Raw genomic sequence first — 27,541 nt, 5'->3', positions numbered from 1 at the left:
AAATATTCCAGTTGAGGTTACAGCTCGAAGGTCAAAGCTAATATAAATGAATAGACAATGTTTTGTGCATCACGGAGGATGCCGGTGCACAACAAATGTCTCAGTAGCCCCACATCCCTGTATGTATCCGCTACGTATCCCAGTCATTTTGATAACCAAGAGTTGTTTTTTTAAAACATTTATTTGACCTTTTCACAGATTCTAAGGCCACAGATAGCGCTGCTTCAACAACAGTTGTCCCATTTCAATAAGATGCTGACGAGAAAAGTATTCTTCGATAATAAGCAGAAGATAGCTGGTGTTAAAATGTATGTGCAGAGGAGAAATATGCAATATTTTCACTAACATATTTAACAGGCTGTATGCGATTAACTATTATGGGCTAAAACAAACACAGGGAATACCGCGGTGTGGTCCGTTTACTGCCTCCTGATGACGCTCATCACGTCTGTGAAAGGTCTCCTTTGGTTGGTTTGATGTGGTAAAGATTGAGAATGTGTTTTAAATCTGACATGCATACTCTATCTTACATTGTACCTAATTAAAACTTGTGCAAAAAAAAAAGTCTTCTTTGGGATATTCCTGTCATGTACAGCGTCCCTGTGAGTTCACGCTTGCTGTAGCCGTAGACACTTACAGTCTCAGGAATGTGCTTTGGTCGCTTCAGAAAATGTTGGTGGTTTATGTTACGGTTCCTGTATTATAGTCATTAATCTTGGCTCTACTTTAGCAATCCTGCTCCACAAGCACTCAAGTTGTTAAATAAAATAGTCCTGAAATTACTAATGTTGGATGCAAGGTTAAAAAAAGGGCCCGATGTAAAGCTACCACTGTGAGAATATGACAAAATGTCTCTTAACAAACAAAACGCTTCTAAAAATAACTTTCCGAAAAAACAATTAAAGCACATTTATATTTGGTCAGTTGTATAAACGTCAAATATCTGTGAGAAAACAACACAAATATGTACCTACAAAGTAACAAAATCGTTCATACCAATACTGGACAGCATATGAAAAAAACGTGAATTCCTTAGAACCACAAAAAAAAATCTTCAATTCAGTGAAGAAAGCGTACAGAAAATGAAATGTAACAACAATGTAAAACGGCAACAAATAGAGTCATTTTGACTTCAAATAAAAAAAGGGGAAAAGGGTTTACATTTGTTGTAGGCGCTTGTTAATAATAATAATAATTCTGTGTCTGGTACCGTTCAGAATACAGCATTCAAGATGTGTTAAGGCTATTCATACGTTTCTTTGCCGTTGAGCCGAGCTGCGATAGTTCAGACCGGAGCTCTGCTAAATGAGACAAACGATTTATCCGTAATGCAGAACAAAGTCCCGCCAAGTGTGGTTCAAGAGACCTAAAAGCACAGCAATACTTTGAAGGAGATCCCTCTCCTAGACTAGAACAGTTGGCATCCATCTTGATACTCTAGAGAAGAAGAAAAAAAGATCCTTTTCTTGAAATTTAGGATGTGTATTTAATGTCCAACTCCTTCTCCAGAATGGATTCATAGGAATGTATTTTTATGTGTGAACTCTTCTTCATGACCTTTCACAAACACTGAACACCATTAAGCAAGAAACTGTAGCAGAAGAGGAAAGTAGGAAAGTTATTTGTTTTTTTTTTTCTTTTTGAAGCACTGAAAAAGAACGACAGAGGTGCTTGACTTTAATCTTCATCCAGAGGAATCATCTTCGGTTGTTCGTGAATCCGTTCTTAGTCGCGATCGGGTGGAGAAAGACTCCATTTAATGTCGCCGTCGGCGAGTTTAGGCGTAGAACTCCTTGGTGGGAGCTTTTTGATAGGCTGTCGTGGAAACTTTGGTGTCTCCCAGGTCGTAGCTGCCTTCGTCCTTCTTCTTCATGCGGTAGGCGAGGAGGAGGATGAGGAAGACGGCACACAGGAATCCAACCACTCCGCATGCTATCACAGCTGGAGAGGGCGGAAGGAAAAGATTTAAATATATAGTGTCACCATATTTTCTGCAAATGTTTCACCACATTTATTCATCAAAAAATCAAAGCTCTCAACACCAAAAAATTTGGCAACAAAAATCAATCACCTCATTAAAACCAGACACGTGCAGTAAAGCAGAGACATCCGTCCTTACCTGCCAGCACTTCCGTCCTCTCCCACATGTTTTCAGAGGTCACCTCCTCAGGAGAGTCTATCTCATATATTCTGCTGCCTCGGCCATTTTTGGGCAGAATCTCGTTTTCAAAGTGGACGTCGGCGCCATTGTTTTGGGTCGTTGCGACGTCCCACCTATGCAGACTGTTGTCCTCGTCGGTGTGGTCGGACACAGTGACGTCCGTGCCGAATGTGGTTGCAGTAGTTTCGCTGGGAGGCGTGGAGCTGGGGCTCTGTGTGAACCAATCAGCTGTTGGAGCTGCAACCTGGAAGAATAAATGCCCCATGTTCAATGTATGACGCTCTGGATAACAACGCATAACGTGGTTTTGAATACCACCATATAGACCATGACATTGGAAATAAAAAGTTCATAAAGTTGCATTACATATTATAGAATACTACATATTTTTAAATAAGTCTCACTATAAGAGTCAAAATGCATACAACTGTATGTGGGAGGGCTTTCGTTCATACAGATGTTGGAAATCCAAATTTCAATGATATTCTGTTCATGAACAATGTCTAAAGACGTTTCTAGCGAGTTACACCATTTGTAATATTTATATAATATATATTTCACAGTAAATGAATCATGGTTTATCTTTGAGAAAAGGGTTAAGTTGTTTTTCTATCGATTTAAAGCTACAGAACGAATTTTAAATGCCTTGAGTGTCGGTTTTCTGCCAGAGAATAATGACCTGAAGAGCTGTTGAGAAACATGTGGCCACATCTGCTTCTACATTCACTCTCATTGTCATTTTGCATTCAGAGTGGACGCACACGAGGAAATGTATTTCACCTCGTCATCACGGTCGTCCACGTTGGGCAATATGAACGGTGTCGTCTCCGCGTCCTTCACTGTGGTTGCTGCTGTGGTTGACGGGTTGGGAGGGGACGGTGATGACGCTGAAGATGGTGGGGGAGTTGAAACCATTTCTTTGGAGAGCATGGTGTCGGAGAAGTTGAGGAACGTCCCCTCTTCGAGTGTGAAGTTGCTGAAATCTGAGATACAAAAACAAATCAACACAAATTCTAACGCGTCGGAGGGAGTTTCTTTTCAATCGAGCGCCATAACGTTGGAGTCAGAACAACATGTGCATTTGTTTTCTTTACCGGTCACCTATAAACAGACCGAATGGGCTTAGTCGTGTTTGAGACATATTTTGGCACTGAATTGTTGCCGTCCCAAATTCACCATGCATCTCCAATTTTGTGAGGGATTTCTTTCAATTAAGGATTATGGGTTACTTTATGGGTTGAGAAGATTTTCCTACTAAAATCCATTGGATTATCTAAAATATTTATTGCCATGAAGCTAAAAACAAGCCCGTTTTTCCTCAAAGTTGCCATGTTCTGGATATGTGGTTTCAGTTGGATAGTGACTCAATGTTAAAATGTGCCATTAGCGTGTTAATGAACCGGCTCTTTTTACACGCGGGAGGAATGCAATCTGTGAGCTTTCCAACTTCCTGGAGTTTACCCAACCACATCTCAGTTTATTCACTCTAAATGTTCCAAGACAATACCCTGTTGGCATGAAGAGGAGTCACGGGTAATGAGGGCAGGGAGTATCTGACATCTGGGCGCTTCCAATAAAAGCTCACCTGGTTAACGCCACATCACCTGAGGACAAACACCTGGCACTGTGAGCGAGTGCTTCTGTGTCTGAATACACCAGCACTTGTCTACAGGACACTATTTTGCTTCTTTTGTCTGACATTTGTAAATGAGTGGATGAGTCTTCGGTTAGGAAAGATGTTCTCAACCTTTTTTAAGTGATGTAAAATATTTTTGTGGGACTTAAAAAGCATTTTTTGTTGGAAAAGAAGATGTAATCCACAGCGCTGTGCCGTCAGTGTCCAATTCAGTTAAGGAACTTGCACTTATATTTTACTGAATGTTTGTTAAATAACTATTTTCAACGCACCTTTGAAAGGATGATCATTTTAAATATGTATGTTTCTAGCTCACATACCACCATTTGAGAACCACAGGGTTAGGAAAGACCCAGAGTTCAGAAAAATGTTTGTAAAACTAAACCTAGAAGGAAATTTGAAGACAGAAGTCTTCCCAGTTTCCAAAAGCACTTTAAGACTAAGATGATCTCGGTCCCATTGTGAATCTGGATACTTTGGGGGCATCGGTGCCCTGGACTGTTGAAGTTCTGACTTAAATAAGAAAAACAGAAACTCCAGATGATTAATTTTTACTTTGTGTTAAGTTTACTCAACAGAAATGGTGATGTATTTGACACGACCTCATTTAACTGCAAAAACTAAGCGTCTGATGTTGCAAAACAAATAAAAATACCAAAGCAAGACAAAGGTCTCCTTACTATAGTCTCCAGATCCAGAGCCCGAGCCGGCGTCGTCATCGTCACCATCTTCGTCATCTATGGGGAGGTCACCTGACGATCGGCCCTCGAGGTAAAGGTCATCTGTAGCAGCGGAGGTCGTCTGCGAGGAGACAAAGAGCTGGAAGAAAGAAATGATAATAAATGAAGATAGTTTGTCTCTCCTCCTAGAATCATAATCTAACAGACAGAAGAAGAGAGGAGGCACAGAGACCTCCTCCTCTTTTCACACTTGCCGAATTCTTTCCACTAATTGAAAACATGTGAACCTCGCTACAGTTTTGAAGCGAGACAATATCTCTCACAGCCAAATGACCTATGCCGGCCAAATATGCCACTGGATTCTGTGAGTTTTAACCTATTGCAGCCATGTACACAAGATGAGGCCGTGTCTTCTTTTTTTATTACTTTCATGTGTGGCAGTAATTTGTGATGCTTCACAGAGCCACATAGCAAAGACCTAAGTGTGTTTGAAGCTGCCGTATCACTCCCTCCTCCACTCAAAGGCAACACACAGGCCATGAGAAGTGGACACACACACAAACACAGAGGGGGGAAAACTCCCACTAACACAAACAATACACAAAAGGAGTCAGACGGAAAGAAAAAAAAAATCCTAATACCCGACTGGTCTCGTCATCTAAAAAGCGGAGTCCGATGCTAAAAACACGGTCGGTACTTAAACAAATGAAGTAATACGACAGTTTGTTGAAATATAACTGTCTCAATGTCTAAAGCGGAATAAAACACGGCGATATAGATGGTAGCCCAGCAGACTATAGAGTTACACAGAAAGCAACCGGACAATGAGTCCGAGATTCAGAAAGAGAGGAACGGCTCCTCAGATGTTGGTCGTGAGACAGCGAGACAGACACTCACACACTCACACACAGGCTGGGATGAATATGGCCCATTGAGGGCTGAACTATGTCTGGTATGTGTACTATGCTTCCACTAACACAGGTGCTGAGAGAGGCAGGCTAGCGAAAGGAAGGGAAAGGATAGAGACAGTACTGTTTGTTTCTCCAAAAACAGGTGCTGGTGAAACATGCGAGGGTCTTTTAATGCAATAAATAGTCACACTTTGGAGAAGTAAAAAAGGTATAAATTAAGGATATTCTTGTGTCGACACTTGCCTTTCATTCGGCAGTGTACCTTGATACAGAATTAAAATGAGTGTCTTTATTCTACGCGTGCACACCAAAGCACTTTACCTAACAACACGAGCTGCTTCATTCTGCTTGGACCTCGTTTATGTTCGAAAACTACTGGCCATCACAGCTCCCTCTCTCCTTTGGGACTCCTTACACATCTGATTTTTTCGTTTTACTTACCGATGTAACAAGAGACAATCATGCTGCGATAAGCCAGATGTTATGTTCATATTGTGGCCAAAAAAAAGGCCATAACATAAAATCATTAACATCATTCTTCAAAAGACAGCAGCGTCTCAATGGCAGAAAGAGGCTGTGGCATTCTTGCCGTCTTCAAATCAGGGATTACAAAAGCAGATGCTGTGCTTGTCAAACGAAACACAAAGAACTGGAACTGCTGCAGACGTTACACTCACTCCTTAAACTCGTCTTCCCTTCCACTACTTGGACCTCAGGTGGTGTTGAGCTGATGGACTTTAAACTAAATCACTCACGTACAGAGTAATGTAGGGCTACGTTGCGTGGTTGAAAGCATTATTTCATATGAATAAGGATATATAATAACAATATGGTAGATGTACATAAAGACAAACAATCAAAGTGATGTTGAGTTGACTGGGTTTCACTGGTATGCATTACACTGATACGTGTAAAACTTAATAATAACCTGGAGTTTGTGTTAAAGAAAACTTGATAAGATGATATTTTAATTAAAAAAATCCCTTCTGAGATATAAGCCAGCCCAAACAGCAGCAGCTAATAATTCCTTGTATGATTTATTGTTAAAAACAGTGAGTAAATACAATGCCAGGACATAGTGAATAATTCCCTGTTGATTGACTAATCGACTGTGCTCCTCAAACACATGTGCAGACACTGTAAAATAAAAATCTGCTGTAAATCTCTTCGTCCGTAGCGCTTACCAGAAAGGAGTTATGCATTAAGGTTTACTGGAAGACTTGACTCGGTCAGTCAGAGGTTACACACATCTGGAAAACACATAACACACACACACAGACCTATACAACCATCTGGTATCCCGGTGCTTTGTCCAAGTGAAGACAGTTTTCTGGAAACAGCCAGGTTGCAGTGATAAAACACTACAGACATGCAATATGGATGCTTTGTTAAAACTTGGAAATCGACAAATCTATACTTTGGGGACTGCTGGATTGACAACCATTACAGTAAAATATTCCCACATGAAGAGGAAGTCGATGATAAAGAGAGAGCAGTCGGGTCGAGAGGGAGGTTGTTTAACAGCAGACCTGTCATCACCTTGTAGATAGCACACAACGCCGTGTTTGAGAGGGAGTGTTTGACCAAAGCTACGAGTCATAAAAAGGTTTGACCTCGCTCTACGCCTAATGCAGCAGTTATAGTCTCCAAATGAGTCACAAAAAGTCCAATATTTTAGAAACAAAAGACTGTAAACAACTCGGGACGACATGTTTTGTCACAACTTTGTCGTCCTGGACAGAGTTTGGTTGGATTGTACAGAAAGTTCACACTATTGCCTTTTGTCTTTACCCATTGAGGATGTTACGACGTCCTGAACAGATACTTATCTGTTCACCCTGGATCAAAAATGTCTCAGTTCACACTGTTTGGCAAGATTTCATCAGTTAAGAGGCTTAAAAGAATGAAAATGTGGTGCGGTAAAGCAAAGAGCAGTGTAAGAGAGGATCCTTTCACCGCTGATGAGTGGTGAAAACCTCACTGGTATTTCCCATCATAAAAAAATAGTAACCTCTGGGTTTACTCCTTTAACTCTTTGAGGTCGAGTTGAACATGTCAGACGTACAACCAACAAAGTCCTCCTGGAAACAGTCAGGACAGAGAACAATGTCCTGACTAATTCTTTGATAATACTGTGCCATTCAGAGCATGTGCAATGTAGGTAGACTATATACCAGCATGCATGGATTATCATCAGTTACATTTGTTTTACTTGTTCTCTCTGTACATACGTAACCATTAATAGAGGGTGACGAATGCTTCCTCTTGCCTAGTATGGTCGGGTGGGTGTGTATGTGTGTGTGTTTGTGTGTGTGTGTGTAACCCATGCAGCTACATGCTTGCCTGAACTAGCCCAGTGGGACTCACTGTGAGTCATCCATCCAGAAAATGACAAAAACTACCAGCTCACGAGCCGGTTTCAACATTCATCTTTCACATGTGAACGACGTCAACGACCCGACCGACTAACCAGTAATTCTACAGCCCCACATAGTTGGAATATACGACGTAACCCATCACGCCCAGCAATTTAGCACTGGAGTCCGTGTATTAGTGGTATGAAATGGGGAATCCATCAAAGCATGAGAGGAGGAAAGTATGACGTGCATTACAGTATGATAACAGTACAGTTTTAGCTGTTTAAAAAAGTAATCCCATCTATTTATAATAATTAGTTGTCAGATTAAAGCTTATGGGGCTATAGGTGTGTGTGCGTGTGCATACACAACTCTTTCAGTATTTACTGCCTTGTCTTGGCTACACATTTACAACAGGACAGATCAGGTTTCATATGTATTCATCTCACCAGATACAGTCCAGACATCATAAATATCATGTATTTCTGGAGAGATGGCAAAGTTTCTCGGCTCTTGTTAGAGACTTTCACAGTGAATAAATCATCCTATTAGGAAATTCTTACACAAATGCATAAAACTCTGCTATAACTCGTCATTTCCAGGTGTTTTTCAGCTTTATGACACACAAACAAATGAAAAGAGAGTGAAGCTGTTTGTAGTTTAAGACAGGTCTGACTTGTCAGATCAGGCAGGATTATGCCATTAACCTCTGGGTTTACTCTTATCCGATTTAATCCAGCAAACAATGACATTGTAAAACTCGACACGAGCCCTGTGAGGATGACCGAGGTCATATCTGGAGGTTTGGCTTTAAATGTCAACGCGAGGTGGAGGCTGAACAGACTTTGGCCCTGTATGAACTTGACACCAACTGGACGTCTGAACTTGGCTTGAATACCAGTAAACTCTGGATAACGCAACCCACGTACACACAGTCCGTAGTTCACTGGGACTCTAGTGTAAATACTGCTGTTATTTCGTGGAAGAAAGCATCAGTTTATGCTTTAAAAAAAAACACACACAAAAAAAAAGCTAAATTTTGAACACATGTCGGGCGACATAAAACGTTCAGGTGGACCAATTAGTAAAAGCAAGGCTATATACAGAAAATAAAGCTGTAACGGGTTAACAATGGACTTTACGTCGAGCCCGAGACAAACACAACTGGCAACATTAACACTAACGTTAAACTTTAGGAAAAGGCATTTTTTAAATGTACCCGAGCAGTCTTTTAACGGAATAAGAACAAAATAAAGAAAATAAAGCAAAAAAGTAAGATCACCGCGCCACATAACAGTTTATACAACGTTAGAGATGTATTATTTTACGTAAAAGCGACTTTTCCACTTACTTTTTCACTGATAAAAACAGTCGTCAGGCCGACGAGGAACAACAACCGCAGATTCCTCATCTTAACTTCCCAAAAAAAAGACGGCGAGTTGCTGAGTTAAATATATAAAGTGAAGAAAATAAACCCGTATATGTATATATATACTGAAAACTAAGTAGTTCCGCTGATTCCTCAGCTCGTCTCTGGTGTTTTCGGCTGCTTTGTTAAATCTCAGCTCTTTAGGCGACTGAACGCGTTGTACTGACTGAGCTCCTCTGAAAAAGTTGTTTGGACGGTCTCGTGCAGCGTGGCTCCGTGTTGACGTCACCACGGCCTGACGTCCGGTAAAGAAGGTAGGCAGGGGGGCGTGTCTAACGGACGCGCGCGCGCTCAGTGGTTTCTCTGTATGCGAGTGTGTGTGCGCGTGTATATATAGTGATTACATTATAGGAATGTGAGGGAGGGGGACAACACGAGGATGAGATGGGGGTTATTTAACAGTTGGAAACATTTTAAACATTTTTTTTTTTAAAAAGCTGGTAACTGGGTGTAGCTATGTAATTGATGTAGCCTGTGTTGTATTTGGAAATATTAGTCAACTCTGTTAATTGTCTTTTTGGTGAAGCAAATAGCACTTTAAATGGCCCTTACTTATAGCACCTTGTAGTTTTTCTTACTTGAAGAAATTGTACTTTCTTGATTCTTCTTGTTCTGAGTTTGTACTCATGGTTGAAAGCACTTCTTGTAAGTTGCTTTGGAGAAAAGTGTCAGCTAAATGAAATGTGATTAATCTAAACATACTTAATGGACACCTCCGTGTTAGTTAAACACATACTAACCAGACTGCAAAGCAAGAAGTACTGAAGTTTATCTTTAAAAAGATAATAAAGGTTCCCGAAACTCCTCAAATAAAATGGTAAACGAGTAACTTTTGAAAGGCTACACAACACTGGGCAATGCTATATGACATCATGTTAGAGCTCAGAGGTAGATAAAATCATACATTTCTACTCCTCAGTGGCAAAGTTATATTTTAGTGTAACTTTTAATAATTTAATAAACACTTTAGTATCCCATACGGTTTCGTTTTACTCAAACTTCAGCTAATAAAGTGTTGAAGTGTAGAAATCACTCCCTCTAGTGCAGAAGAATAGTTATGACAGCAAAGTACAACATCTGAGTCAGACCTCTCGCGTGCAACTGATATATAAAGACTGAATAGTTTTGTTTGAACCAGAATAATTTACCATATAGGAATTTTTCTTTATCATTCGGAATATGTGGATACTCCAGAGAAAATCTCTTTGCTTTGGTGTCTCTCATGTCATCTACTAACGTTATTGATTCTTCATAAAGTCCACATCCCGCTAGAAAAATATATAATATATAAACAGAACAGACATGCTAACGTGTGTCTCACTACAGTGATTACAATTTTCTCTTCTTTAGGGGATGTAATTAGGTTTTCTGGCACTTCAGGGCATTATTGTCTAAAATGTAACTGCTATGGATGCTTTTTTTAGTCATTTGATTTTGGCGTTAAAGACTCTTTTTGTAGTTTTCCATGTCAGAAAGTCAAAGTTAGATCCACTGACTCAATGTGGTTAAGAAAAGGAAGACATTCCAACAACGCAGAATATTTTTTATTGGCATTAAAATATATAATGTAGACGTACAGTGAACAGATTTGTCATAAAACAAATACTATTACGTAACGCTTTCCAATATTAAGCCTGCGATCCCTGAAAATGAAGTTCCTCATGTGTGCAGACCCTTTACTTGTTTTCATTAAATACCATTTGGAGACACAGTAACAAAGTGAGACACAATATTAAATACAAACCGGCAATATTTTTCTTAAAGGCTGAGGAATAATTGTTTAGGCTGCTCAGACTTTGTGCCTTAAAATGTGTGTGTCACTGCTTTTCACCAGTTATGTTGACGCTCACAGCAGATGTGAGATTATTTAGTACTTATCATTAGTTGGTATGTTATGATTTCACTTCCAATGCTGCCACTCGCCAAGACATCCACGCAGAGCACTCAAACCACAGATAACAAAGCAATACTCTGAGCCAATGCCATCCGTACCGTTAGATATGAAGACATCTAACCAAGTGTCTGAAATACTGGCAACACAGTACCAGAAATGTAGGGGACACAAAAGCACAGATAAGACATTTGGAGTTCCCTCAACCACTGCTAAAGAAATGGCAGAGTAAAAACGACAATAAGGCCGTTGTCCAGGATTCAAGAGGTCCAGGGTGATAAAACAAGCATCCCTAAAGCTACAGTCTGTAGGAGGTAGAACATCATCTCGTCTTGATGTCCGACGCTTTCAGATTTCTCTTCCAAACTTGAGGGATCTGTATCATAAACGGGAGAAATTACACTTAGACGTGATCTTCAACCACTTTCATCTGGCATGTGTGTGTGTATGTGTGAGAGAATTACAAGAGGGTGCATTGAAGGCTGCAGATGTTGTCCTAGAAATGACAGCAGTCGTCTCCATATCATCCCGCTGCCCAAGAACATGAAGCCTGTTACCAGCCAGAAGACGCGAGGGTCCTGAGAACACACACGAACCAAGTGAGTATATGTAGGTACAACACACACACAAACGGTGCAGTATGAACATCCAGAAATGTGGACCAGAGTGGATGAATACACTCAGATACACTTGAAGCCAGAAAAAGGACGCACACACGCACAAACAGAATGGTCTGTAATGACTAGATGTGTTTCAAATAAAACAAACAATGATAAAATGCACTTTAATTATGGATTCATCATTAAAGTTAGGACAACCAAGACTTCTTATTTGAGAAGCCGCCTCACTTCTTCGAAGGACGACTCCAAATTCATGCCGAAGGCCACGCCGATGAGGCCGAATAAGGTAAGGGAGAAGGAACCCATGGACAGTTGCAGACTCAGGCGCATCATCACGTTACGATGGCTGGAATCAAACAGACAGCACAAGTTATTTTAGAACGTCTTCGAGGGGTTAAAGTTTTAAAATGTCCGTCTCAAAGGAATGTCTGCCGCAATAATTTCACTTAAAAGACCCCTTTAAAATAAGCTGTTCATGTCAGAGACAGAGGATAAAGGACAAAGTGCAAAGATGTGTTTTGTGCAAATATTTGTGAGTATTCATTAGGCCGAAGATATCTTTCAAGGTTACAGTGCATTTAGCAAAGAATGAAATCTGTTATTATTTATTATTACTAAAGCAGTTTCAAACAATATCCTGCAAATGGTGATAAAACATTAAAAAAACATGATAACTTGTTGATTTTGGACAGTTGTACCATTTACTAAAACAATTGGGTTCATTAAACACTACTTGACACTAACCAATAATACACACACATATTGTATGTATAAGTGTGTGTCTGTGTGTGTGTGTGTGTACCTGTCCAGATTGATAAAGATGACACTCTCAGAGTCGTCTATCAGCCCTTTCAGCTCTCTGGTCTTGTTCCCCAGCTCCTCAGCCTGGATTGAGCAGGTCATGGACACGCAACACAAACATGTAGATGACAACCTTTTTTTTTTAACATTGCATGCATTATAGTGAGTATACTATTTGAATTATTTCACATAACTATGTCCGCATGAATCTGTCAGTAGCATTACCTGCATATAGTAATTATCCAATAACAGTTCCATCTCCTCAGCATGGTCAATACCCAAACTGCTCTCCTCACTATGAAGGCAAAAAGACACAAGGTCATTATATGTTAATACAAATAGCTAAAAGACTGTTTAGAAAAAGCCTGAGAGTATTCAGCTACTTTCAGAGATTCATATATATTTAGTCGTTCCATCGCCAACAGCTTCTTTAACAACCCGAGTACTTCTTTAGTTGTTGTCTTTTGCTGCAGCCACTAACCTGGGCTTTCAAGGAGCTTTAAAGAGAGCTGCCTTTCCGCCTTCATATCAGTGTTTGTGAGTGCAAAACTTACAAAACTCTTGGGTCTGTCCACTTGGTGAGACAGAGTTCTTCAATGATCTCGTCCTCATCTAAAATCTTCAGCAGGGTATCCTTGAAGACTCTAATGTCGGTCTCCAACTCCGATAAACTGTCAGAGGCACAAAAGTCATGGTGGGAAACCGGGTGAGACAGACAAAACTAAATACAGGAGACATTTTGAGAGAAGATAAACACGGAGATGCTGTGCTGAAAAGATATCAAGGCCAAGAAGATAACACACATGAAGAAAACAACAACAGCCTGAGCCTTGAGCCGTGCCGCAAAATGATTATTAAAGCTTCATATTTTTGAAGGTTAGGGACCAGTGCAGTCACAGACATGTGTGTGACTGTGTGCTTTACCTCTTGCTGTTCTGCAGCAGTACATGTAGTTTGCTTCTATCAGCAGAGAGGATTTTAGGATCCACCAGAGACTCCAACGTGTCCAACATTACCGGTTCGACATCATTCAGCCGAGCTCGTAGAGTGTTTACCTATCGAGGCAAATTACGTGGAGACACATATTTGAACAGAGCCTTGCCCTCAAAATCCTCATCTCGCTTAGAAGGAGGCTAAATACAGAGATAATTTGGTTCTGTAACCGGTCTCACCTTGTGCTGCAGGATGGCCTCCAGGGCTCTGAACTCAAAGGGCAGAGAGTGCGACTGCGATGCCAGCTGAGGGGCCAGTTCCAGGACCAACCAATTTTCCAAACCCAAACCACGGAAATCCAACACCAACAGGGACTGCGGGGTCACGATGGCTTTCAAAGACTGTGGGGAAAAAGGGGGGGGGGGGGTAAGGAGGGTTATCCTCTTCAGAAAACAACAAAACATGTGCACGCAAATACTTCAAAAAACATTTCAAGACTTCCACGGTTGAAATGACTTCAATGTTTTGCAGAAGCATGTCTTTCTAATCGTCTTATCCTGCATCATATTTCATGTTAATGTGCCTGTGCTCAGTGTGTACTACAGTGCATGTGGATAACTGCGGTCCCACTAGTGGACTCTGCTCTTTCGGTATTTGCGGTGATTGATCTGAAAACTGTGATGCATGAGCAAAGCGTTTCTGTGTTTGTTCTCCAAAGCCACAGTTAGATACCCAAACCAGCAGCACCAATCAGGACGAGTGACCAGAATCTGCACCCGCGGGGGCTCCAGCACCTTTCACACCAAGTCAATACAGGACCGAAGCTTGTCAGTGCTTCAGTGGGAGAGGTTAAATAGCTCCAAGACGCAGCAGCTGCAGTACAGAAGGAGTTCAGTACTTCAGGTAACGTACCAACACTGTGCTGTATGTTCATCTCTTTAGCAAATTATTAATTGCAGAATTAGAGAAACAGGTTTCACGCTGCACAGTTCAATTGAGCCTCTTGTCACATCAGTTTGTATTATTACTTATTCATTTTCTATTCATTTTTTTTCTGTTTTAAATAAACATTTCATGATTTGTATCCTTGTCGGTGAAGAGCTAAATGGGTATGAAGTGAACTTCAAGTATTTACATCTACTGTTAGTAAAAATTGCTTCAAACATTTAATGAAATAAAAAGCACCTGCATCGTCACCATTTAGCCGTCTAATAAAGCAAAATGATTTGTCTTATTTTGCCAATATTATTCAGTATTTTAAATGTAGGGCTATTAAATTCCTTCCATTTTCTTTATTCCTTTATTATATTTCAAAATATTAAGTACATTCACATACAACCCACTGCGTTATTCTAACTGCAGGATGTCTGTGAAGCTGCTCGGACGCCTCTGCCTGCTGCTTGTTGTGTTGTGTCTCAGCCGGGCAGAACAACAACAGTGTCACACGTCTGCCAACAACTGTGACGAATGCATCCGGTCCGGCCCGGCGTGCGCCTGGTGCACCGCCTCTGACGCCACCACCCGCTGTCACACCCTGAAGCGGCTGCGGAGGGCCGGCTGTCGTAAAAGTGACATATATGACCCTCAGGGCAAGGTGCAGGTTGTCAAAAATGACAGCGGGTAACAATACAGGTTTTTAAGATCCACTGCAAAACTCTTCACGCTCCCAGGCAAGTCTGTCACAACTCACACACATTCTACGGTAATGCTCTTTCCCCATAGCGCCGAACCAGCCGAGGCCTTGTCCCTCCATCCCCAGGAGCTCTCCCTCCGTTTGAGGCCGGGTGTGAGCCAGTCCTTCCCTCTCTCCATCACCATGCCTAAGAACCGGCCTATCGCAGAGCTGACCATGGACACCAGCCCGGTGCCGGCAGGAGTCAACGTCACATTCAGTAACATCGTGAATGGAAACCCTCTGCTCGTACAGGTCAGCTGAAATAACACGTTAGAACTCTAGGAAACACTAATTATTAGTATATATATGTCGCGATACCACAATTATGACTTCGATACGATACCTGCCATAAATATCGCGATACCGATACGATAATGGTATATTTATCTATAATAGTAATAAATAAAACATCTGTATGGTTCCCTTTTTTACCAGCTTGTTTCTGTCCAGCTTTTTTGAACACTTGACAAATTAATATCAGTATTAAAGTCTTGTTTTTCTCTAGGTGACTGTCGAGGCCGCCCGGTGCCCCAGTGGGGGGGACGGCTTAAACCAACAGCAGAACAGGACCGGCCCCTGGCCTGTCCACATCACACCCAGAGGCTTTTTACCCAGTGTGACGTTAGAGATAACTCTGGAGTGTGAGTATAACTTCAGAACCATGTAAACAACTAACAAGAGTACCAGAGTAATCCCCATTTTGGACAAAGAACTAAAATAACGTTTACTTGCAGACTCTTTTGCACGCTGCTAAAAGGCTATAGAGTGACAAATAACGTGTGCAGAACATTTAGAATAATAAAAAAAATGTAAAAAAGAATACGACGTGTGATCCTCAGGTGAGTGTGACTGCACAAGAAACCGTGAGGAAAGCAGCGGTGGCTGCGGGGGCCGCGGGGCTCTGGTGTGCGGCCGGTGCGAGTGCCCCTCGCCTTACACTGGACAACAGTGCCAGAGAGACACCGACCTTTCGCGAGATGAAGACTCCTGTCGCCCGAGCCCGGATGAACCCGTGTGCAGCAACAGGGGGAAATGCGTGGAGGGATTCTGTGAATGCGAGAAGCCAGTGAACCCAATCGAAGTATACAGCGGACAATTCTGCCAGTGCAGCAACTTGGACTGTCCGTACAGCAACAACAGGTAATAGGAGTGCTTATTAGTGAGCCATGCGGTATCGTCTTCCCTCCATGAACAGATTTATATTTTAAAAAAGCTTCTTTTTCTTTATGGAACAGAATGTGTGGAGGCCACGGGACGTGCGAGTGTGGAGTATGCGTATGTGATGACGGCTGGACCGGTGAAGGCTGCATCTGCTCCATGCAAACTGATTCCTGCATGTCAACAGACCAGAATCTGTGCAACAACAAAGGGCTGTGTCTGTGCGGAATATGTAGATGTGAGCTACCGTACAAAGGCCGGACCTGTGAGGACGCCCCTTTTTGACCGGGCGGTCGGCAGCAGCAAATGGTTTGTGGAGTGTCGGGCTTTCACGGATAGAAAGAAGACGCAACATTGGAATTTGATAAGTAACTAGCCGAGTAAAAAGTAGAGAAATGTGGCGGATTACAAGTACAAAGTTGTATGAAACTCTAGTAAAATACAAGTACTGCGAGTGTGTATTTAAGTACAGTGAGAACTATTAAACTTTTTGGTGATTTATAGGAGGGAGGAAATTCAAACATGTACGTCTATATATTTAGGGCATAGCCAGCAAAGAAGAGCACCTGGTTGCTTTTAACGCAATGAAACAAATAAAATAAGTTATAAATCGACGTGAAGACGACGTATTTGGTGCTTTCTGGATTTCTGCGACGACCTCACATCTTCATCTTGCCGCTTTTACCATTAAAAATGCCACAAATGATTAATTCCTTGTCTGACTTTCCTTGTTCCAAACTATTTTTTAGAAAAGGAGCTTTTTAAATGACAATAGTCATTTAGAGGAGTGTGTGATAAAAGGCCTCCCTATTAAGTACACTTTTTCTACTGGACAACTAGTCCACGTCCGCTTCATACACTGAGTACTAGTACACTAAATAGTTGTACTTTTTGGGGGGGGATTGAAATCCCTATGTATGTTTAAAGTATAAAAGGAAAAATAGGTAACCAAAAGGCCTTAATTTTTCCAGTTTCATTAGTATTATTAGTCATAATCCTCATTGCAACATCATGTCCAATGGTTTGTGTTTGTCTAACGGTGACAAAATATTTGCAAATTTAACAGCTGGATCAAAGTGGATCTAACAGAAAGTGAGCGTACCGCCATCCGTAGGATAATGCAGTTGTTTCTTGCTATTAAGCTGGTGCTGTGCTGAAAGCGAAGGTCTCTGGCCTGAAGACTGAGCTCCTGGAAGAGCTCTGTTTTCTTCTTCTCTGAAAGAAGAGGAGCAGAGGGCGTCTGTTACAATAGAGTGAATACTTTTGTCTCGTACATCTTTAATTAAACCGGCAATAATATATCCCGCTTTCAGCATCCTCTTCAGACAAAAAAACATGTTGTTATAGAACAATAGCAGAGGGAGGGGATAACCCAACCCATAATGGGACGACCCCACAAAAGGTCAAGCTACAAGTAACACAGCAATGATGAGCAACAGTGAATTGTTTGTCCAACTGTTCAACACTCAGTCTGCTGATCATGGTCTTATCACAGGATAAGCAGTCACCTGTCTCAATGATGACCAGGACTGTCCTAAAGTAAATAAAAGACTAATTAGATTTATTTTCCGACACTTACCGAATGACGTCACATTTCCCTCTTGGTCAAAATTCATCTGGGGAATAAAGAAACAAGAGAAGATCTTGAGAAGATGTTAAATCCGTCTGGTAAAAGCTGTGAAATCCAACAGTCTGTTTGCATCAGTTTCTCTAAAAGCACTTTGACGTTATGTGCGTAGTATTATAGCTACTGTTCAGGGGCCACTGGCCTGCATCCCTTACCACTATAAAAAATGGAGACGTACTGGAGACGTCTGTCACTCTGGAGCGGACAAATGGCACTGTTCAAAGAAAAGCGAAAGAGACTTGTCAGGCGACATTTTGTCATGTGTCAAAGATAATCGAATAAGTACACACAGTTATCGGAAGTTGCTTGAGACTCATCACTTTAGGAGTTAAATCCCAAAGACGTGAAAGAGCTAAACGGCTTGAATATCAGGGGATCTTCAGGGATAGTAGATTTAGTAGAAACCTCCACCTCTGTACTTACTCCTCAATAATCAATAAATAAAGAGTTCAGCTTTGATACAGTTTCTTTACATGAACGTAACATAAAGCAGTGTCTAATACATTGTTACAGTCGGCAGAAACAAGTATGTGGATGTCTTTAATACCAATATTACATGATTACAATAAATCATAGCTAATGGCTAAAGTAACGGTCAGAGAAATACTGTTCTGTGTAGTTTCTTGATGTGTACAGTTAAGAAAGGAGGTACCAATATATTGTAGGAATAAACTGTTGAGAGCTCTCTGTCATGAAGAAGCCGTGTCTAGATTTTACCTCCGACACATCTGCACCTCTGTAAAGCCATTCCTCTTACTCATCACACGCTAACACTAATGTATCTGGCATCAGTCAATAACATGTGGCCTGTCGCTTTAAGAGACAGTTAACAACATAGTCCAGTGTTTTCTTTAATGTCTTTCTTCATAATGATCTTGTTTATTGTATATAATATGTACAACAAGAGCAATGTGTAACCGGAGTCAAATCCCATGTATGTGTACACACACATGGCCAATGATGCTGGTCAACAAATGGACTGTCAAAAAGGGTAAAACATGCATGAGAAGCATCATCTCTAACATGTTAATTGTGCAGTGGGAACAGATCAAACCCACCTGCTGGAGGCACTCTGACTATATTTACCTGGCCACGGTGCAGCTCGTTGCAGCAGGCTCTCCTTTCTGACTGCAGCAGACTGGTGACATCTTCGAGGTTGACGTCTTGATCCGCGGACTGAACCGACACTGCCCAGCGTCCTATCCCCATGTGGGACCGAGTACTTCGGCGGGCAGAGTACTGTCGCGGCGCCACAAGGGACGCCGGTTCGATTCCCGGAGTGGGGGGAAAGCGCAAAGCTAAAAAGGCGCTTTGGATTAAAGTTCCCAGCAGATTGAGGATTATAAATCCTGCTGCAGTTCATACAGCCGGCGAGCAGCAGCCTGTGCAGCTTCATCTCTCCACAGACAAGAGATCACGACACATGCATCAGCTGCGGGTGAGCTGCAGCCCGCATGAAGAGAGAAGGGGCAACAAGTCAAACAAGCGCATGTGTGTGTAAGTCGAGTTGTTTGGGGCGCGAGGACGACAGGTCGAGCAGGACTGTGAATGTTGAGGCTCGCGCAGCCTCTTGCAATGGCAACAATGCAGCGTTATGGGGTCTTCTCGTGGAAGTTGCAAGCGTGTTGGTGACTTTATGCTAGTGACGTGCTAGCTGCTGGTGTGTCAGGACTTCGTTTGAAGGAGAAAAAAAAAAAAAAACGTGACAGGAAACGAAGACACGAGGAACAAATGGAGTTTACCTGTCGACAACTAGAGTGTCGTGAATTAACGCGCTAAAATGAGTTTTTAATCCGAAAGGAAGTCGCCCAAAATCAGCATGAGGGGAGAAGTTATCCAAGAAGAGAGCAGGGGCAAGAGGACTTGTGCCTGCCCACAATGCACCGCGGCAGCGACGAGGACCGGCTTGTCAAAGATCGTCTCTGGAAAGTACGTTACATCACTTGGACTATAATGTGGAAGCCCATTCCCACCAGGAAAAGACACAACAAGTATGAACAGGTCTATGGATGGTATAAATAAAAATATACTCTTCTAAAAATATAAATCTAAATGATGAGATAGAACTTCAGATTTATGAAATACAAGTCAAAATGATTACAAACAATAATGAGCATAATGACTATTTTCATTGATTCATCTGCCAATTGTTGTCTTATGCTTTACCCCCTGATTAATCTATTACAATTATGTCCCTTATAATAAAACAACTTATACAATCATTAAAATGATCACGGGAGCATTATATTTCCCAACATGGTCTAAATGCTATTTCAAAGCACTCTCTGCATGCCATGAATAAAGTACAGTGAAATAAAGATCTGTATCTTTTTTTTGTGTTGGCCCAAATGTAAAAATAAACTTGAATCAACAAAAGAAATGTTTTTTATATAGAAAAAAATAAATATCCAGAGCTAAAGCAGCGTACTGACATGGTCACATAGTTCTGTTCCTCTCAACAAGGAAACGCACCACGGAAAGGCTCAGTGCATCTGTGGGTATTATTTACGTGTTTAGCGGTATTTTGGGGACTTTTTTGGGGGACAGACTGCGCATGGGTTGATTGCTTGGACGTGCTTACGCGCTATCAGTAAAAAAAAAAAAAAAAAAAAACCCGGTGCAGGCGCCGCTGAGGTGTCAGCATCAGCATCTCAGATAACCGGAAGGATGCTGTGGCAGGGAGGAAGCGTATAGGTTGTTTGTGTATTATGCTGACGCCGTATGCGACTATAAACAGCTCCGTCCTCAAACTCGGACTCTACGTCCATTCTTTTTTTTTAAATTTCCTATTTTTTATTTGACCGGTTGCTCTGCACTGAACAGCATTGCCATGCTCCCGTCGTGTCAGTCGAAGCCGGCGGACAGCACCGGGAACCGGAGCTCCGTCGCCAAGCTGCTGCTCGGGGTCTTCGTGGTGTACATGCTGCACACCGCCTGGCTGCTGTTCGGCTTCCTCAACACCAAACCCTGCGATGGGAGCACAGGGGAGCACTGCATCACCTCCTACCTGACGGCACGAGCCCGGCTACAGGTTAGCACATGCAGGCCTCTGCAAAGACCGACACGTCAAGGACAGCCTCCCAACAAAAAAGCTTCATTTCTGTTAGCTTAAGATACTGCAGCATGGGCCTGGTTAAAGCCTTTTATCATTCACATGAAGGGACTAAATTACAACATGCAGCTACATATATGTGGGACATATCAGTTTTTTTTCATCTTTGTTCTCCTTTGACATTTCTGCAGTTGCATCTTATTTTTAGGCACAGTGCTTTTTTTTTGTTGCTGAAATGAGGAGGCTGCTTTGAATCTCTTCTCTTCTTCTTTATCCAGATGAGTGTCTTCACCTGCCTCGTGCCAGACAGCAGCCAACTCAACCTCGCTGTGAAAATAGACCCCTTTGACCCACACTCCACATTTGAGAGGTGGGCTCCACGTCAGAAGGCTTCCAGCTCAGTGCTGTTCACGACCATGCGTGACATTTTGTTCTCCAATGACTCTATTTCTTAAGAGAAACAAAGGCGTATTTGTCCATCCGGGCAAGGCTGCAACTCATTGTCTCGCTCCCTCTCCCTCCAGGCAGGTGAATGTCTCTCTGCCGGAGCAGACTCGAGCTAACGGCACTCTGTTTGCAGTCGTGTACGTTCACAAAGCCGGCGTTTCACCTCTGGACGACAGCAGAGAAGTTCACTACGCAGCTCAGCTCACCACCTACATCACTCCCACATCCACGGAGCTGCAGAAAGACACGCAGAAGGTAACGTGTAATTCAATATCTGCATGGCTGAGTCATAGTCCTGCCACCGTGTCACCTTTACAGAAGACTTAGACTATAAATATGTGGGGTTTTTTGTGGCTCCATCAGAGGCCGAGTCCCAGATCAGAGAACACTGTGTCCCACTGGAGACCTCACCTGTCAATCACGATGATGTCAGAGGACTTCACCTTCAACAAAGCGGGGCTTCCCAGCGACGTGCGGCGCTACATGAGAGTGTAAGTGGCGCGAGGCTTCGTGGATCAAAGCAGGTGATCGGTCCGTCATCAGGCCGCTGACTCCTCCTCATCAGTTCCTCCAGTGCTGGAGCGAGGAACGCTTTCATTAAAGCATCTGTCTGTATAACCAGTATACTCTGTATGCCGTGCAATATGCCGTATATCCGTCAAATGCATTGCAACTCATCTTTCTCAGGTTCATTTATTATTTTTATTTGAATAACTGTTAGTTATTAAGAGGAAAATGTATCGTAATAACAAGAAGAAACACATATTTGAACTAAGTCTGAACATGTGATCACTACACACTTGCACGACAGTTAAAACCATCATGATTTCTACTCTCTAAAACATGCTTGACTGTATTTAAAATCCAAGAGCATCTTGATTGTATAGCTAACACAAAACCTGTCACCGGGTTAAGCTATTTAAATGCACGTATGTGTGTAGATTTGTTCACAATCTCCTGACAACCCCACCTGACTGTCCATTAGTACATTGGCTCCAGGTCATGGATGAAACTGTAAATCCCCTTTTTCCTCCTTGTGCAGCTCTCAGGAAGGCCGACACATGATCTACCTCCCTCTGCTGCTGGTGAACGAGCTCAGCTTCAGGGTCAGAGACCTCCTGGTAGGACCAGTTCAGAGCTTCGACCTCGTGGTAGAAACACTGGGCTGTGAGTGAAATCACTGTGCGTCTCTCTCTCCTCATATATTCATAGGAGATCAGCAGCAGCACTGTTCAGCTCCCTCTGACTGTGTCCTACGAGGGCATCTCCTTAAGGGGGTTCAGGTTCTGGGTGCATCTGCAGGACGTAGTTTATTCCCTGCGACAGTTTGGTGAGCTAATAAGACAACACATATATAGAATATAACCCACTATTTCAGCTTTTTGAACTAAAGGAAATCCCTTGATACTGCATCTCGGTGCGTCTCCAGGCTTCACAGAGGAGAACATCGATGAAATTAAAGAAACGTTGGTGGGCTCCAACCTCTACCTGTTAGTGCTGACTGCAGTCATCACGGCGCTACAGGTAAGATGACACAACACCACACAACCCTGGATCCACCCTGTATACACATTAGCATCCACCTGCTGGTGGATATATGTCATGAATTATTGAATAAATCCCGGTTTCTAAATGTAGCATCGTGTGTCGTGAGGCCTCAGGCGCATCGCGTGTTAAGCCTTTTTTTTTTTACAGCTCATCTGTGAATTCTTGGCTCTTAAAAATGACTTCAGCTCATGGAGAAAAAAGAAGAGCATGGCGGGAATGTCGAGGAAGTCAGGTATGACAAAGGAAATGAAGCAAACTAGACCTGAACGGTCAATGTAAGAAGACTTGCCGGCAATTATAATCCACATTAGATCATAGTTTCACTGTAAATGACTGACTGCCTTGGGTCTCTGCCCTCCCTGTTTGTAGTTCTGTGGCGTAGTCTCAGCACGTTGCTGATCTTCCTCCACCTGCTCGAGGAGACCAGCCTGCTGGTGCTGCTTCCCGTCGGTCTGGGAGCATGCGTCGAGGTATTTATCCGACAGAAATGGAAACGTAAAGATCACAGCGGAGCGTTTTAACTCACTCACCTGTCACATCGCCAGGTGTGGAAGGTGTTCACGGTGTTTAAGATCCAGTTTCCTTGGAAAAGCTCCAAGCTCCATGTGAGTATGGGGCCATTCACAGTAGATTTAATATCATTCGTTGTGGTTTTAGCTTTTACTTCCCGATGCAAACAATCAATGCATCCGTTTCTAATCTCCTGTTAATGTGCAGGTCAATAAGCTGGATGAGGAAGAAAGAAAGACAGTGGAGTACGACACACAGGTTTGATCTTTTGCTCACGCGTCAACGCTCTGACTTCATCCTCTGCTGCCGCCTTTGTTTGATTTCTCTTTTTTTTTCATCCAGGCGTCCAGATACTTGTCCTACTTGGTCTATCCTCTGTGTATCAGCGGAGCTATTTTCTCCCTGGCCTACTTACGCCAGAAGAGGTGAGCCGGGCCACGGAGCTGTGAATGTGGCCACCAGGTGGCGTACACTCGCTTGTAACATTTTGAAGCAGTCAGCTTCAGATCAGACACGAGTATTTATTGAATAAAAGTAAGATGTAATTTCCCCACTGAGGGACTAATCGATTATCTTAAGTGCACAGACCTCGCAGCTACTTCATTAGGTCTTAACATTCACTTGTACCATGTTGGCAGTTACTACTCCTGGTTGGTCAACACGCTCGTGACAGGTGAGTGCATCGTCTATTCATCCATTCATTCACAGCACACTTCTTGTCAGTTCCCCTCTTTTTTTGTAATGGCGCTACTTTCACATTAACCACCGATGTGCCGCGATGACGCGCTCCCTCTCCTCTCAGGAGTGTATGCCTTCGGCTTCCTCTCTATGGCCCCGCAGCTCTTCATCAACCACAAGGTCTGTCCCTCTACAAGTCAATCAATAACCAAATGATCTGATCAGTGCGGGACGTGAACCTCTGCTGTCTCTTTGTCTCCTCGGAGCAGCTGAAGTCGGTGTGCCACCTGCAGGGGACGGTGTTGATGTACAGGGTGAGCGCCACTAATTCTCCGGCTCGTTCCCAAATTGTGCAGCCGAGAGAGCGGGACAGATTATCTTTGCGTTCCCAAACCTTCTCCTTCTCCTCTCTCTAGGGAGTGAACACGCTGATCTCAGACCTGTGCTCCTGCGCCTCCTTTTTCTCCTCGTCTGGGTCCTTCTCCTCCTCTCATCAGCTGTCCTGCTTCAGAGACGAGCTCCTCTTCTTCCTCTACCTCTACCAGCGAAGGTGGGACGGTCCTCTCCACAACGCCACAAAACACACTCCAGTGTGTGACCCGATGCATCTGTTGAGAGGCCCGACCTGAAGCTGTGGAAGCTTATTCACGCCAGGAAAAGAACTATTATGATATAGGAAGTCTTAATTATGAGATAGGAAGTCGAGATTATGAGATTAAAAAAAGACAGCGCCACTGAAGACTTTCTATCTCAAAATTAAGACTTTCTATCTCAAAATTAAGACTTTCTATCTCATAATCATGACTTTCTATCTCAAAATTAAGACTTTCTATCTCATAATCATGACTTTCTATCTCAAAATTAAGACTTTCTATCTCACAATTAAGACTTTCTATCTCAAAATTAAGACTTTCTATCTCACAATTAAGACTTTCTATCTCACAATTAAGACTTTCTATCTCAAAATTAAGACTTTCTATCTCATAATCATGACTTTCTATCTCAAAATTAAGACTTTCTATCTCATAATCATGACTTTCTATCTCAAAATTAAGACTTTCTATCTCACAATTAAGACTTTCTATCTCAAAATTAAGACTTTCTATCTCACAATTAAGACTTTCTATCTCACAATTAAGACTTTCTATCTCAAAATTAAGACTTTCTATCTCATAATCATGACTTTCTATCTCAAAATTAAGACTTTCTATCTCACAATTAAGACTTTCTATCTCATAATCATGACTTTCTATCTCAAAATTAAGACTTTCTATCTCACAATTAAGACTTTCTATCTCAAAATTAAGACTTTCTATCTCATAATCATGACTTTCTATCTCAAAATTAAGACTTTCTATCTCACAATTAAGACTTTCTATCTCATAATCATGACTTTCTATCTCAAAATTAAGACTTTCTATCTCATATTTTTTTATTTGACTGGTAGAAATGGGCGTCCATAGTTACTTGAGTCCAGTTTCAATACCACTTTTTTGTCTTGGTCTCATGCTTCTTGTTCTTGTCCTCAAACCTAAATACTATGTATTGATTAGTTTGATGTTAGAAGATCGACCACTAATAGTTTATAAATACATTATTTCTGTCCATCCTTTCATCCGCTTGGTAAAGACACGTTTGGCGACTGCAGCCCCGCTCGTTCACCTTCAAACACACTGAAGTCTGGGAAACACAACAAGCTGCTTTTCCCGTCGATCCTCCAGTGTTTTCTTTCTGCTCAGCGTTTATCTGGACGTGATGTAACCCTCCTTTCATCTCCAACAGGCGCTACGCCCACAAGGCCAGGAGGCGAGAGTCTGCGACCCACAGCAAGAAGCTAAAGACTCAATGAGGAGGCAACACAACCTCCTCCTTCCCCTTTTGTTCAGACACGAATGCACAAACACACAACAAAAAAAAGCGACGTTGAAGATGTGAAACGGCGGCTCGGGCAGGACAAACGCTTCAAACTGACCCAAGACCAGCTGCTCTGCCTCCGACTCCCACTGCTGTTGGCTCTCGGTGCCGCTTGCTGGTCGCCCGGCGTCGATGACGCTTCCCCTCCCTTTACTCTCCGGACACGCCGCTGCACACGCAGGATACGGACGCCGTCACGTCGGCGGTCGTCATGTGCGTTCGCTCGAGCCTCCTCTTCGTGATTCTGTTAAGCTTGAATCACGATTTGTCCTTTGAAAATTTGAGTTGGAAATGATTTTCTACATATATTCTGTCACGTGTGCTGGAGCGGCCTTCTAGTAGAAAGGCACAAAAGGCTTTGCGACGCTTTATGCTTCTATGAATCATTTCTACGGTTGTGCACTATTACATCGAATGAAAAGCTTTTTTTTTTTTTTTTTGCACAATTACCCCGACTCAGCGCGACTCATTTGTTTCATTTCAAGTCTCTGTGATGCTGACTAGAAGTATAAATGACGCCCTCTGGTTTGAGCATTGCATGGCTTTGCAGCACAAGTGTGTGACGACAAGCGTTCAGGTGGACACGCAACAACAAAAGAATCACAGACGAGCAACGTGAAGCACTCGTTTTACTCTTCATGGAGAATATGTGATGAGTAAAGGACTTCAAGCTGTTAATGTCTCATGTTAGTCACATCCAGAATATCATCAGACAGGATTTTGTCACCCTCTACGTCCACACTTGTGTATCGCATTTAGACTTCTGCTGTGCTGTACGATTATTTCCTGAAGTTTGCAATGTTATCCTATAAAAAGAGACAACAGCAAGTTTACTGCAAACATCCTGAACCCACGTGTGAAGTCCCTGCGTGTACATTTACAACATCCACCACAGCTGCTTCTCCGTTTCTTCCTTTTCATTCGGCGTCACGCAGTCGGAGAAACGTTTGTCTCCAGACGGCATAAACACTGTAAAGTAACTATTTTATCTGTTCATTGTGATCATATCTCTGGTTTTCTTTCATTTGCTGACTGACCTGCTTGAGCTGAAGAATCATTTATGAACCTTAAAGGATTTTTAAAATTCATTTGTACTTTTCATTGTTTGGGCAATGCAACCTGCTTGTTTTTGTATTAATATGAAATAAACATGTAATTGGGGTTAAGTTGTGAGTCAATTTGAAGGGAAAACAATGGTGTCTGTGTGTCTGGATTGGTGTGTGTGTGTGTGTGTGTGTGTGTGTGCGCCAGTGTGTCTATCAAAACATGCAATCAGGAGTCAACACACACAGCAGATTGGATTTATAGCATTCCTGGAATTCATTCTGGACGTTTTACGTACGCAGTGTGTTGTTTTTCTTTTATTACGTAGGATTAAGATGAAATAAATCCCATTAAGATTCAGGATTGCTGTCCGGAAATACATAGAATTGACAGAGAATCCTCCCAAAAAGTGTGTTTTCATCTGTACTAGGTGTGTACTGGGTGTGTACTGGGTGCATGTGTACTGGGT

General features: G+C 42.3%; 3 protein-coding genes across 3 annotated transcripts; 1 reads left to right on the top strand and 2 right to left on the bottom strand.

Annotated features, from left to right (window-relative positions):
• Window positions 1-1,660: 1,660 nt before the first annotated feature.
• LOC137781755 (syndecan-2-B-like) lies at window positions 1,661-9,391 on the bottom strand. Its single transcript, XM_068570703.1, has 5 exons — window positions 9,097-9,391; window positions 4,478-4,616; window positions 2,942-3,144; window positions 2,120-2,405; window positions 1,661-1,941 (listed from the first exon to the last, which is right to left on the bottom strand). The coding sequence occupies exons 1-5, from the start codon at window positions 9,154-9,156 to the stop codon at window positions 1,778-1,780; spliced, it is 852 nt and encodes a 283-aa protein (XP_068426804.1). The 5' UTR covers window positions 9,157-9,391; the 3' UTR covers window positions 1,661-1,777.
• Window positions 9,392-10,795: 1,404 nt separating this feature from the next.
• mrs2 (magnesium transporter MRS2) lies at window positions 10,796-19,729 on the bottom strand. The gene is made up of 12 exons (XM_068570026.1): window positions 18,966-19,729; window positions 18,035-18,093; window positions 17,832-17,868; window positions 17,355-17,467; window positions 13,659-13,820; window positions 13,411-13,541; window positions 13,041-13,157; window positions 12,712-12,781; window positions 12,488-12,570; window positions 11,914-12,031; window positions 11,530-11,643; window positions 10,796-11,441 (listed from the first exon to the last, which is right to left on the bottom strand). Exons 1-12 carry the CDS (start codon window positions 19,273-19,275, stop codon window positions 11,388-11,390), a joined length of 1,368 nt encoding a protein of 455 aa, XP_068426127.1. The 5' UTR covers window positions 19,276-19,729; the 3' UTR covers window positions 10,796-11,387.
• Window positions 19,730-20,482: 753 nt separating this feature from the next.
• LOC137781231 (lipid scramblase CLPTM1L-like) lies at window positions 20,483-27,183 on the top strand. Its single transcript, XM_068569853.1, has 17 exons — window positions 20,483-20,910; window positions 21,210-21,301; window positions 21,456-21,633; window positions 21,742-21,869; window positions 22,421-22,499; window positions 22,591-22,708; window positions 22,808-22,902; window positions 23,074-23,158; window positions 23,296-23,396; window positions 23,472-23,531; window positions 23,644-23,694; window positions 23,779-23,861; window positions 24,075-24,109; window positions 24,239-24,294; window positions 24,384-24,428; window positions 24,531-24,664; window positions 25,897-27,183. Exons 1-17 carry the CDS (start codon window positions 20,710-20,712, stop codon window positions 25,961-25,963), a joined length of 1,608 nt encoding a protein of 535 aa, XP_068425954.1. The 5' UTR covers window positions 20,483-20,709; the 3' UTR covers window positions 25,964-27,183.
• Window positions 27,184-27,541: the final 358 nt, after the last annotated feature.

Source organism: Clinocottus analis, unplaced genomic scaffold, assembly GCF_023055335.1.
Source record: "Clinocottus analis isolate CAN_PGR_092001 unplaced genomic scaffold, fCliAna1.0.p SCAF_9, whole genome shotgun sequence".
NCBI classification, from domain to species: domain Eukaryota; kingdom Metazoa; phylum Chordata; class Actinopteri; order Perciformes; family Cottidae; genus Clinocottus; species Clinocottus analis.
The sequence above is the reverse complement of the archived record's forward strand: the minus strand, read 5'-3'. Positions and strand labels throughout refer to the sequence as shown.